Here is a 13,680-nt window from a genome sequence, read left to right as displayed (position 1 = left end):
GGGCGAGCAGCTTGCCCAAGGCCACACAGCTGAACGTACGTGGCAGATGGGAACTCAGCTGGCATGGTTCTGCTGTCCTAATAACCAGGGTGTCCACGGTCCAGACTGATGGTAGGTGGCCTCTCCGGCACCTCCCACAGCAGAGGGCAGGAGGCAGCGTGAGGGTCAGCAGGTCAGTCTTGGTATTGTCCATGGCACAAGGGTCTGGGGCGTCGGTCACCTGCCTACCCTGCTGTTCACAGATACCCACTGCTCTGTCCTCATGAGCCTGTTGGTATCGGGCACTGAGGAAGAGCCAGCTGCAGGGAAGAGCACAGGCAGACAGGGAAATGCTAAGGGCTGGGGTCCTTTTTACCTCCCAGTAACCCAGTCACTCTCGACTGGCTGGGAGGATTCAGTCAGCGCCCAGGGCCGGGGCAAGGGGGATGAAGCCCTTCCTCCTCACTCCCAGCCCTGGATCCCTGCACAAGGGCTGTGCTGCCTGGAGGCGAGGGCAGACACTTCCTCTTCTCTGTTCCCCACCTGGCCTGGGCCCTCTGTACTCAGCGTCTTCTGTCACCCTCTGCCCCTTGCTGCCTTAATGGCACTCAGAGTGATGCAGACAGGTGTGAAGCCGCAGGCTGCATCCAGCAGGGCTACACCAGGGTCCCCCACGCAGGGAGGCTCCAGCACTGGCTGGACGATGAGCTCCTTACATGTTCTCTCAACTCTCATTCCTCTCCCCCCCCCCCCAGCCGGATTTGGAGGAACAGAGGCACAAAAGGCCATGGTGGGGAGGTGGCCCTCTTCACTGAACCCCAGACTTCAGCAGCCCCACTTGAGAAAGAAGCAATGTTGCTCCCATTAATTGAGGACACTCCCAGAGGAAAAGGGGCTTCCAACCACTCCTGCCTTTGGGAAGGCCCGAGATGGGCTTGACTGCAATGCCAGCCATGCCAAGGGCTGCCCAGATGGCACACTGGGGACCTCCTGCCTGGAGAAGCAGGCTGGGCTTCCGGGGACAACCTGTCGAGGACAATTTCACAGCTGAGTGCTCTGCACTTCCATTTTTCTCTGAGGCCTCTTTGGCTGCCCCCGGAGAGGAAGATGCCTCCAGACACTCTGGGTAGCAGGACACTTCGCACTTCTGGGCTCTCCTTGGACTGCCTAGCCATGTCTGGATTTATTTTGTTAGTGACTGGATACCCGATACGTAGTAAGCACTTGGAGGCTGCAGGAAGTCTGGGGCGGGTGCCAAGCAGCAGGGAGGAGCGGGTTGCCTGGTTTCCTGCTCCAGCTTGAATCCATGAAGGGAGAAACTTCAGCTGTCTCAGTTTCCCCCACCAGACTAGTTACTGAACAGAAAACTTCATGGCTCGTGGTGCCAAGGCAATGCCCCTTTCTGGATGTCATTTTGATCACGAAGAAAGACAATGTATCTTTCAGCCATTTTAGATTTGTCTTCTGAGAGTTCTCTGTTTAGGTCTGTACCCCATTTTTTTTAAATTTATTTATTATATATATAGTGTTCTGGGCATCAGATCTCATTATAGATGGGTGTGAGCCATCATGTGGTTGCTGGGAATTGAACTCAGGACCTCCGGAACAACAGTCAGTTCTCCTAACCTCTGAGCCATCTCTCCAGCCCCTGTACCCCATTTTTAAAATTGGATTCTTTGTTCTTTTGATGACCAATTTCTTGAGTTCTTTGTATATTTTGGAGATCAGACCTCTGTCTGATGTGGGGTTAGTGAAGATCTTTTCCCATTCTGTAGGCTGTCGTTTTGTCTTGTTGACTGTGTCCTTTGCTTTACAGAAGCTTCTCAGTTTCAGGAGGTCCCATTTATTAATTGTTTCTCTCAGTGTCTGTGCTGCTGGGGTTCTATTTAAGAAGCGGTATCCTGTGCCAATGCGTTCAAGTGTACTTCCCACTTTCTCTCCTATGGGGTTCAGCGTGGCTGGCTTTATGTTGAGGTCTTTGATCCATTTGGACTTGAGTTTCGGAAATGAAAAGCCTCGTGAAGACAAATGAGCAGCTAGGCTTCCAAGAGGCATAAACCTGTTGATGGAGGGCTGGGGACACACGCGTGCACTGACCCCCTTGCTACATGCACCCTTATTAACGGGCCCTTGGACCCTCAAAATGCAAAGAGCAGTTTTATGCCAGTGGCCTGTTTGGCTAGCCTGGCCGCCGCTCCCTGCTGGGCCAGAAGGAAGACTGTTACCTCGTTTCCATACGGAAGTCTTTGTAGCAGTCCCAGTGGAGAAGTCCAAAGTTTGATTTGAAAAAGGGAGCTACTTCAAAAGCATTGTCAGGCAGAGGTGAGGGATCCTGGAGAATGCATACATTACAGGGGGCATCCATTAATCCACCTTCAGGCCACCCTCCAGCGGGCCTCTGGCTGGGATGAGACTCTAGGGGACAGGCATCGACATACCTGGGGGAGGCAGAGTGAGGACAACCCACGTTGATAGAAAAGTAAATTAATGTGTTTAGGGCTTACCGCTTGGACTGTGTGTGTGTGTGTGTGTGTGTGTGTGTGTGTGTGTGTGTGCATGCGCAGGGGTGGGTGGGTGTGCACGCGTAGAAAAATGAAAGAAAAACGTGGGTTTTTTTTTTTCAATAATAAAAAGGAAGTTACTCTGCGGGGCCCCTAAAGCTTGTGAAAAATTAAACTCGACGGATTCAAACTGTCCTATTTCCACTTCAAAAGAGAAGAGGCGCTGAGCTCTTCCCAACTTAGCTTCAAACGCCCAGCACCCTAGAAAATTTCTGTAGAAAAATAAAGGCTGGCTGTTCCCCCAAGCGTGTACCGGTTACTGTGCCCGCTGTCTCTCCTCCGCTAATTATACCCCTGTGAGTCTATTAATCAACTGGTAAATTATTTAGAGAGGCCTGCGCTGTCTTCAGCGCCTACAAACACACCACACCGGAAGGCTGCTGGTAGCGGGCAGAGGTCCCCTAGGGTCTCCCCTCGGCGGGAAGGCAGCTCGCAGCTAGCACAGGCTCCAAACAAGAATCGGCTTCCTCTTGCCTCCTTAGACGGGGGCTTTGCATGGTCTTTCAACTCCGCAGCTCTTTGCAAGTTTTAAACAAAAGGGGAGAGCAGCCTATTGTCAACTCTTTCGTGTGCATTTAGCAATGAGAATATTAATTCCCCATTTTAAACAAAACGAGGCATTGCAACTAGGCTCTGATGTAGGCGGCCTCCTGGGACCCGGACTCGCAGAATGCTCTCCGAATTGCTGTAATCGTCCCAGTTTGGGCTGCATGGCTTGAGTTACACTAGCTAGTTTTGCTAGGTGATTGTTCAAGTGAGGGTCTCAAATCTCCCTCAGACCTCCCACCTCTGTTGAGATTTTATGAGACCCCGAGGGACCTTACTAGGCAGACATGTTTAGGAAATCGAGGCTGTGTGGGAAAAAATGCTACTAACTCCAGGTAAGGATCTTTTCCAAAACACACCAGAACTGTCATTTTTATTATGCCAATTAAACAGCTATAGTCTCCCCTGGAAGTAGGCGCATGCCTAGGATGTCTCAAGGAATGTGCGCCTTCCTGCTCTAACTGCTGGTTGTCAGACAGGTGAATTGGGAGTCCATTGCAAGGATGCCAAGAGTCAACTAGGCAGAGCCATGGTGGATGACTCTCTACTCGTGGAGAGACCGGAGCGGGAAAAGCTAGAACCCAGTTCCAAAAGGCCCCACTGAAGAGATGGGTCCTTGCAGGCAGGGTCCTGATGGGACCAAGCCTGCTGTGGACAGCTCACGATATTTAAAGCAAAGATAAGCTAGGCCTTTGGCTGGGTTTTGTTGGTGTTTTGTGATTTTTTTGAGACAGTCTCCCTGTGTAGCCCTGGCTGGCCTGGAACTCTCAGAGATTCACCTGCCTCTACTTCCTGGGTGCTGGGATCAGAGGCATGCACCACCAGACCCCTGCCCTTCGGCTGTTTCTAATTCTCCGCTATTGAAAACTCAAGCAATATCCAAGGATGAGACCAGTGACCAGATCAGGGGCAGACACCACCCTCCTGAACCAAGGCGGGGTGCCAGTGAGTCACCAAGGGGACCGCATCTGTAAATGAACTCTAGCTCCCAAAACGGCAGCACATGTTTGGAGGTCTTTTTGTTTATGTGTTGCCTTCACTGGTTAATCAATAAAGAAACTGCTTGGCCTGATAGGGCAGAACTTAGGTGGGCAGAGAAGACAGAACTGAATGCGGGGAAGAAGGGCAGAGTGGGAGATGCCACGGATCTTCTGCCTGAGATGTACACTGGTTAGAATCTTGCCGGTAAGCCACAGTCACATGGCGATACACAGATTAACAGAAATGGGTTAAATTAAGATGTAAGAGTTAGCCAATAAGAAGTTAGAGCTAATGGCCAAGCAATGTTTAAATGAATACAGTTTCTGTGTGGTTACTTCAGGTGTAAGCTAGCTGGGCGGCTGGGATGGAACAAGGGCCCGCTCTCCTGCAATGCATGTTTTCCAACCAGGTGAGTCAGCACAGCCAAGCAAGGTGAGAAAACCAGATATTTGGAAGACAAAGTCACAATGGCCACTTTCCTGAGGAAGCTCTGGGTCTCTGAAACTCAGAAAGTCCACAGACACCTTTTGGGAGAACTGAAGCCAGGGGAAGGAGCCACACACGACACCACTTGGAGACACCATCATTGCAATCACACAGGGAGACCTCGTAGCCCCTTGCTTGGCTTTTGGGACAGAACCTTGGCGAGCACTGTGGGCTTCCACAGAGGCAAAGGAGGCTGGCGGTGCTGATCAGAAATGCTGGCAAACTCACCTTTCCAAGAGTCTGGAATCCTTTTTACTCATTTCTTACCCAGGCAAAAACATACCTGAAGCTAGAGCCTGGCTGTCAGACCAGGCCCTGTGGGCTGTACGGGAGGCTGCCTGCCTACAGAATGGCTCGCATGGAACATGGGGGATAGAGTCGTTGTGTGTACTGAAGCTCAAGTCAGAAGGAGTTTGAAAGGTCAGACCTATACATTTCAAAGTCCGGGGCACAGAGTAAGTGTCCCACTGGCCCTCTCTCTGTGGTGCTGTTGCCTAGAGCTGGGACTGAGAGATTGAAGACAAGCCAATATGGGGCCCTGGGGTCCTTTGGCCAGAAAAACGTAGAAAGATGGGGAGTAAACAGTCCGGTTATTAATTTTGCTGCTGATTTGAGAGGAAAGAGGTGTTGGCAGCATCTGTGAGGACAGAAAGAGAACATCCCTAAGTCCACAAAGGTCACAGCTGGGACAGAACATCATGAGGTCCATTGGGGGACTCAAGAGGAAGGGGTTCCATGGGGGAAAGATGACATATGGATCCACCAGGCTGAGCCGGTGACAGGACTGCAAGGGTGGCAGGGACACAGAGCTCTGGGGCTCTGGGGCATGCACAGGGAGAGGAGACAGGACAGGACCTGAGCCTGCCACAGCAGGGAGGGCTTGTCTGTGAGAAAGGTGACCAGGAGGCCAGGAACAGTAGCATGGGCGAGCAGAGGGTTTACAGCGGACTTAGGGGTTCCCAGATGAGTCTGAGGTGACTGATTTGGGATGAAGTTTCCATGACGGGTGGACACATGGCAGTGACAGCAACCAGCTCAGAGTTCCCAGGGGCTTCTGGACCACAGTTGTGTCTCTCTGTATTTTTTACTTTCTTTATTTTATTTGATACAGGTTTTCATGTAGCTCAGGCTGGCTTCAAGCTTAAACTATAAACCAGGCAGCGGTGGTGCACACCTTTAATCCCAGCACTCAGAAGGCAGAGGCAGGTGGATCTCTGAGTTCAAGGCCAGCCTGGTCTACACAGTGAGTTCCAGAACAGCCAGGGCTACACAGAGACTGGACTACACCCTGTTTCAAAGAACAAGAAACAAACAAAATACTCCCACAACAACAACACACAAACAAACAAAACCCATCAAAACCCAAACCTAAAGCTTTGCAGCTGAGGATAACCTTGACCTCTTGATCTCTCTTTGCCCTCTACAGCTGTGGTTACAGGCACGTGACACATTCCTTGATGTCCCCCCCCCCCCCACTTGATTCTGTTTTTATAACCCTCTCTGCCTAGTTAGCCAAACCCTCTGTACCTTGCAGGTATTTGGTATATCCACATTCCTAAGACTGCTGTTGGCACTCAGGGCGAAGGTACTAGAATACGTGTGGGAGTCTGAAGAGGGGCATCTGAGATGCCTGAATAGACTCCCATGAACACATACACAACATACACACAAGCACACATACATACAGATACACAAGCACACATATACACACATAACACATACATATATATGCACACAGACACAGAGAGACATACCCACATACTCATACATACATACACACATATACACACATGCACACACAAGATCTATACATGCACACAGACACACACACACTGTAAGTAACAGGAACAGCTGTGGTTGTGTGGTCTCTTTCTAAATCTCAAAAGTGTGACAGAGTTTACCAACTTGTCCTTTAGCATCCAAGAGGACCTTCTGACATCGGGTGTAAAAGACATGGCACGGCTTCTTTCAGGGGGGTCCTTCTGAGCATCTGCCTTCCACTACTGCCTCTGCCAAACCAAGGTTGTCCTGGGCAGGGTCTGAGAGTCTATCTCCCAGGCCCACCATCAGGATGTGAACATTTTGGGTGACTTTCCCCAGGCGGGGAGGACTGTGACTTCAGATCCCAACTGCATCTGTCCTTGCTAGTTCCAGCTGATGGTGTTTCCCTGCCGCTCTGGGGACTGCCTTTTCATAGGCTCTGCCTCCGTTTCCTTTTCTGTTGCTATGATAAAATACTAACAAAATCAACTCACAAAGGAAATGACTTATTCTGACTCACAGGTGAAAATACAGCCTATCCTGGTGGGAAAGTCTAGGCTGTGTGAGCCTGAGGTAGCTTGTCCTGGACAGTTTTGTGCCAGCTTGACACAAGCTAGAGTCATCTGAAAGGAGGGAACCTCAGTTGAGAAGACGCCTCCATAAGATCTGGCTGTAGGGCATCTTCTCAATCAGTGATTGATGGGGAGGGCCCAGTCCATTGTGGGTGGGGCCACTTCTGGGCTGGTGGTCCTGGGATCTATAAGAAATCAGTCTGAGCAAGCCAGTAAGCAACACCCCTCCATGGCCTCTGCCTCAGCTCCTGCCTCTGGGTTCCTGCCCTGTGTGAGTTCCTGTCCTGACGTCCTTCAGTGGTGAACAGTAATGTGGAAGTGTAAGCCAAATAAACCCTTTCCTCTCCAAGCTCTGGTCAGGTTTTTCATCACAGCAATCGTCACCCTGACTAAGACGCAGCTAGTTGCAGCGCAGCTACAACCAGGAAGCAGAGAGATATGAATGCAGGCTGCTGCTCGGCTCCCGTTCTCCACTTGCACAGTCCAGGATCCCTGCCGGGGAACGCTCCTGTGTACAGGCAAGCTGGGTTTTCCTGCATTAGTTCCCATAATTAATACAATCCTGCACAGGTGTATGCCTCCAGGCTTGTCTCCTAGGTAACGGCTGCAGGTCAGGTTGACAGAGAACACTAACCATCACAGGGTCAGGATTCAGGAACAGTCCTCACACCTGAGTGTCAACACACCTGGGGACTAGGGCACTCTCCAATCACAGACGTCACCGCTCCTCAGACAGCCTCCTCCAGGAAGCAGGCATGGCTGTGCACAGTCTGGACGGCCTCTGTTCCACCTCACCTTCCCTCAAAACACAACTGTGGAGCATCATTGGCGCCCCTCCTGCCCCAGAGTTTGGGGAGTGGCCCCTCCACACAGTGCGTGTGTCCCCTCTCCAAGGTCGGCACTCGGGCTGGCTTGGCAGCTTCTCCCAAGTCCACTAATGAGGCCCTGGGTGGAGATGTTATGTAAATGCACCTCTTGCTATGCTGTGAGACAAGACGGCGGAATGCATCGCTTCTGTTGTAAAGGTCTGGTAGTGGTGGTTGTTGGGTCGTTAATTTGTAGGAAACATGAACGGCTGGTGGTGTATTGTCTAAACAAACACAGAGGTGTGGAGGGATAAAACACCAAGGAGGGAGCCGTCCAGAAAAACACACACCTGTTTCCATAGTCACAAGACCCCAGGCCATGATGAGAGCCATGTCTGTCAGCTGGGCCTCAGAAGGGCCTCCTCAGCAGGCTGAAGGAGCCAGACATCCTGAGACGAAATGGCTCCCCATTGCTCCCAATTGCACTTTAGAGATGTTTGAGTAAGCCAAATGCCTGGCATCCACACCCAGTAAGAAAGGCAGAGGAAGAAATTTAGAGAGTCATGTGCCTCAGTGAACAGCACCTTCGGGGTGACAATGACACGTCCACTGTCACTGTCAGGGGTGGGGACAAGCTGTCACGCTCTCCGGCAACAATACCAAATCTTCAAAACTAACCTGTGACCTAAGCATACAGTCGGTGTAAGGACCTGGTGGGATAACCAACAACACTGAAGCAAAGAGCATTTGCAAACAGTCGGGCAACCACACAGCTCAGACCTCCGCTGACAATGGGGCTAGGGTATGGGGCAGTGTATTTGCCTAGTGCTAGGGTTCTATCCCCAGTGCTTTATTAACAGAAACACAAGCCACAGCAATTCACACAAACTGAAATGCACAGAACAATTATCTTATATTATATTCAACCTTACCAACCTCGCTTGTAATCAGAAAGGTGGTCACAACTAAAAACAGATCGGCAAAGTTTATTTTTCTGGTAGGCAGACTAACACTCCCCCAGCCTCCAATGGACCCTTGAGGCAGCAAGCATAAGGAACAGCTTAACAACCTCAGCATCCGCTTGGCTTGGACCACGCATGCACATGCCCCTCCCCAAACAATGCACTCAGCAACCTGCTAGGCAGCCTAAGAACTCCTGCCTGTATCAAGCTGCAGCTATGCCTGCTTTAGACGATGGAAACAAGTTACTCCTCTTCCTAGTTTGGTTTCTGCTGCTTTGATAAACACCATGACCCAAAGAAACTTGGGGAAGAAAGGGTTTATTTGGCATATAGGTTATGGCCCATCATAGAGGGGAAGCCAGGGCAGAGGGAAGTCATGGAGGCAGGAACTGAAGCAGAGGCTATGGAGGAATGCTGCTATCTGGCTTGTTCCCCATGGCTTGCATAGCCACCTTTCTTCTCCAGCCCAATCCCATCTTCCTAGGGATGGCACCACCCACAGTGGGCCCCCACATGAATCGGCAATCAAGAAAGAGCCCACAGACATGGCCACAGGCAAATCTGATGGAGGCAACTTCTCAATTGAGATTCCCTCTTCCCAGGTATGCCTAGGTTTGGGTTAAGCTGACAAAATCTAACCAGTATCCTCTCCTTAGTGGGTCCCTTGATAACACCCCATTTCCACTCAATCCTGAACACAACCCAACAACTACAGGTTATGGGTTGGGACAGATTAGATTGGTTTTAGGAGTATGTGTAGTAAGAAAAACTGTGTCCTTGAAGAACATTTTTAGGGCAAGTTCTCTATTTAGCATCTATGCCCACGCCTAATGAGTGTGGTTAAGACCAGATACATTATGGGAAGGAAGGTTTACACAATCTATTCATCAAAACAGAGACCAGCCTTCACTAGGCTCCTTACAACCAAACTCCTCCCTCTCTGAAACCCTATAAATAGAAAGCCCTGAACAACAGCCACTCCTGGGGTCCCTATCAGTCAACAGGGTGCTCCTGATCCGCACTATTGCTTTGATTTTAAGTGAAGCTTCCTTTCTACTTCTGCACATTTGTGAGAGTCATTATTTTGGTCCTTATTCCAAGAATCCAGGAATAGCCAGGTGAGGTGCACACGTCTTTCATCTCAGCATTCAGTAGGCAGAGGCAGGCAGATCTGTGTGAGTCCAAGCCAGCCTGGTTTACAGAGTGAGTAAGTCTACGTAGAGAAGCAGAAGAGAGAGACAGAGACAGAGGGACAGAGCGGGACACAGATGTTCTCCACAGCTTGGCTTCAGAAAGGGAGAAGGGCCCAGCAGCCCGAGGAATATAGGAAGCCTCTAGGAGCTGCGAGAAGAAGGCAGGTCCTGGACAGCCCTTCATTCAGTTCAGGATTTCTGACCTCCATAATAAAATAAACAAAATCTGCTACATCAGCAACAGCAGGCAAACATGCTGGCGACAGCCAGAGGTGGCAAAGAGACAGAGGAGGCAGGCACACACTGACAGAGGCATGCACACAGGGGCAGCATTCCATACGTCATTGCTAATGGGCATGACTTTTGGTGCAGTCCTTCAGGGGATAACTGGGTATGCTGTTCAGCTTATATACACAAGAAAACACACTTCATAAAATAACCCAAGAGATGCAAACTTGGAAACTACTCAAATACTTTTTTGTAACTTCATATGAGGAGGGGCATGTGGACATGTTACAGAAAGGGTCCATCCCTTGCAAAGTCCATGATTATTTGCTGTGTTCCTTGACTTGGTCACTGTCTTTAGCTCTGCTCTCCTAGGTGCTCGCTGGTGGGAGCTAGTTTTTCACACAGTCACGAAAAGCATGGCACAGGGCAAAAGCCAAGGCCACCTGCTACACGCTCTGACATCCTGTTCATTCATTCAGTGCACAAGTCTGCAGTGTGGAGCCTGGCACTGTGTAGGGCAGGGGCAGGACTCATGAACACCTGATTGTGCCACTGTGCTTGCTGCTACTGTTGCTACTGTTGTTATTATTCTTTTCTTTTTGAGGAAGAGTCCCACATAGTCCAGGCTAACCTTAAACTTGTTATATAGCTGAGAATAATCTCCAACTCCCAAGTGCTGGGATTTCAGGTGGGCATCACCACACCCAGTTCATGTGGTGCTGAGGATCCAACCCAGAGCTTCATGCATGCCTGGCAGGTGCTCTACCAACTGGGCTGTGTCCCAGTCCAGCTGCCCTTGCTTTCCACCTCCTGGACCCTGTGTATTGATGGTCCAGGCAATGGTCATGAAAATCTTGTGTGCATAGATTCCTCTCTCCATCTCACTGCCAAGATGCTTGGACCTTTGAGAAGCATGTGGGGGTTTCTTGGGGCCACATGACTGGAATCTGAACCAGGCCAGAAAGCATCGCAGGTACACACTAGTTCTCAGGCTGCCCAACACACCCTGCCTCAGGAAGCAGAGGGGTCCAGAGGTGCCCTTTCTGGAGACTCAGATCCAAGAATGTTTTCAGACTGTAAATGACACAAGGTCCATGGAAAGGCCATCTGATCCTGCTTCCCCAGCAAACCCTCCTCTGGGCCATCTGTGAGAAGTGAACCTTCTTAATAGGAAGAAATAGAATGTTCTAAACCACCAGTGGCAAGCCACCACATCTGTGACTTACCTGGCGTGGGACCAGATGTGGATGCCACTAAAATACCAAGCCACAGCTGTTGTGGAATAGAATAGTTGTTTAACTATGTAAGATGTGTCTCATTTGCTTGTGTTGCAGAATAATTGTTTAACTATGTAAAGATGTGGTACATTTGTTTATACTGCATTTGTTTAACTATGTAAAGATGTGTTGCTGTTTTATCCTGCTTGCTGAAGACATCTGATTGGTCTAACAAAAAGCTGAATGGCCAATAGTGAGGCAGAGGAGGGATAGGCGGGGCTGGTGAGCAGAAAGAAAAGGGGAGCTGGCCAGCAGCCTGGGGGCCAGCGTGCTGGGGAGCCTGCCAGACAGGCAGACACGGAGGGAGCAGGAAAGCAGGACGGACGGTCACCCACAGATGAGGTAAACGAGCCTCAGGGCAGCACACAGATGACGAGAAATGGGTTCATTTAAGTCAGAAAAAAAGGAGAAGAAGCGAGAGACCAGCCTAAGCTAAGGCTGAGCATTCATAATTAATAATGAGTCTCCTTGTCATGATTTGGGGGCTGGTGGTCCAAGAAAGCTTGTTGTACACAAACTGGGGCACGTCTGCATCCCCAAATGCCTGCCCCCCCTTTTCCCGGCCTATGCCCACAGTGGACAGAGTACCTGCCCTGGAGCCATGAAGCTGGCGGTTAGCGGCAAGTGTGGCCTACCTGTCATCCTCTTTTCAAAGAACGGCTGGATGAGCTCCCCTAAGCTTGACTTGGCCGCCACAGCTTCCTTCAGCAGCTGCCCGCAGCAGACTGAGGGGGAGAGGAGTGGAGACACTGTTAAATTTTAAAGAGAAGGAAAGATGGGAAAAAAGACACTCTGGCTCACTGCCTGCTGGGGCGGGAAAGGTCACCGAAAAAATATAAAAGGGTGTGTGGGAGGCGTCCAAGAGGAAGCAAATATCAAAAAGGAAGTTGGAAGGGAAGGGAGAGGGAGAAGGAGAATGAAAAGGAATGCATTTGCCAAAGAGCATTAAAAATGGACCGCTGGGGAAGACACTAACGAGGCTGTCGCTGACAGGGAGGCTCCTGCAGGGCCCTGGCTATACCTGGAACAGCCAAGCAGACTTGGCGCTCTCTGGGTTGCAGTGGAGGAACAGTGTGCAGTTGGGGGCATGCTGGGTTCATATTCACAGAGTTTGATTCACAGGGGTAGGGGAGCATGGTGGTACCCCAGCCTTTCCATTGGCACGGTGCTGGAGGGATGGTGGGTTCGTGAAAGAACCAATGGGCATCTCAGACACACTAAGTCCTAACTGAAGACCCTGCTGAAGCCCCCCTGGTGGGTGCCACTTTCTTCGTTCCCCTTGGCTGCATGCCCACTGCAGTGGGGCCTTTTCTGTCTTGCCCCATTGTGTCTTCAGTCTTGACCCAGGGCCAGCACATGGGAGGGGTTGGTCAGTGAATAGTGAGTGAAAAACAAAACCCCACAGGCTCTCATCCCTCGTCAAAGCCAGAGCTGCTTTTCAATGGTGCCTATGCCTGTGTGTCTGTGCACACGTGTATAGATGCCTGCTTAGGCCAGGAGAGGCCACGAGATGCCCTGGAACTGCCGTTACAGGCAGTTGTGAGCCACCTGACATGGGTGCTGGGAACCAAACACAGATCCTCTATAAGGAGCAGAACATTCTCTTAGCCCCTGAGCATCTCCTCAGCCCAAGTGTGTGTGTGTGGTGGTGGTGGGGGGATGCATGAGTGTGTGTGTGTGTGAGAGAGAGAGAGAGGGAGGATGCATGCATGTGTGTGTGTGTGTCTGTGAGAGAGAGAGAGAGAGAGAGAGAGAGTGTGTGTGTGTGTGTGTGTGTGTGTGTGTGTGTGTGTGTGTGTAAAAAGTCATATGCAGGTATCAGGTGTCTCTATCGCTTTCTGCCTGTTTCTTTGAATCAGGGTCTTTCTCTGAACCTTGGTTAGTCTGGAAGCCAGCAAGCCCCAGAGATCTCCCTGTCTCTGATCCTCTTGGAGCTGGAGTATATGCATGCATGGGACACGGGGCCTGTTATGTGGGTGGGGTCCAAACTCCCCTCCTCAAGGTCACGTAGAACTTAACCACTGAGCTATCTTTCCAGCCCCAGCCAGGAGGCTTGAAAGCTGTATTGTTAGTCATACAATCTTGGCTTATAACCTTCAGTTAAGGATTTCCTTGTCCATATGAAAGAAACCAAAATAAACCCTGAAATGATCTGCATAGCAAAGACCAACTACCCCAGAATTAGTCCTCGACAACTGAGGAAAGCACAAGACACAGACCAGTGTGAGAGTCTGTCCGTGACGCACTGTGCTGTTTCCTTTGATTATTCAGTCCTGACAACCACCCGGTGCCCTTTCCTATGGAAACTGAGACCCAAAGAGCTAATAA

At 50.5% G+C, this 13,680-nt stretch overlaps 1 protein-coding gene across 1 annotated transcript in view; it reads right to left on the bottom strand.

Moving 5' to 3' along the window:
- Ak8 (adenylate kinase 8) overlaps positions 1-13,680 on the bottom strand; it is a 120,777-nt gene that overhangs the window by 61,816 nt on the left and 45,281 nt on the right. The window contains exon 10 of the mRNA XM_075985598.1: positions 11,988-12,077. Within this exon, the coding sequence (XP_075841713.1) occupies positions 11,988-12,077 (90 nt within the window). The remainder of the gene's footprint in view (positions 1-11,987; positions 12,078-13,680) is intronic.

Source organism: Microtus pennsylvanicus, chromosome 9 (assembly GCF_037038515.1).
Source record: "Microtus pennsylvanicus isolate mMicPen1 chromosome 9, mMicPen1.hap1, whole genome shotgun sequence".
In the NCBI taxonomy this organism is placed as follows: domain Eukaryota; kingdom Metazoa; phylum Chordata; class Mammalia; order Rodentia; family Cricetidae; genus Microtus; species Microtus pennsylvanicus.
Note: the sequence above shows the minus strand (reverse complement) of the source record. Positions and strands in the feature narration are given on the sequence as shown.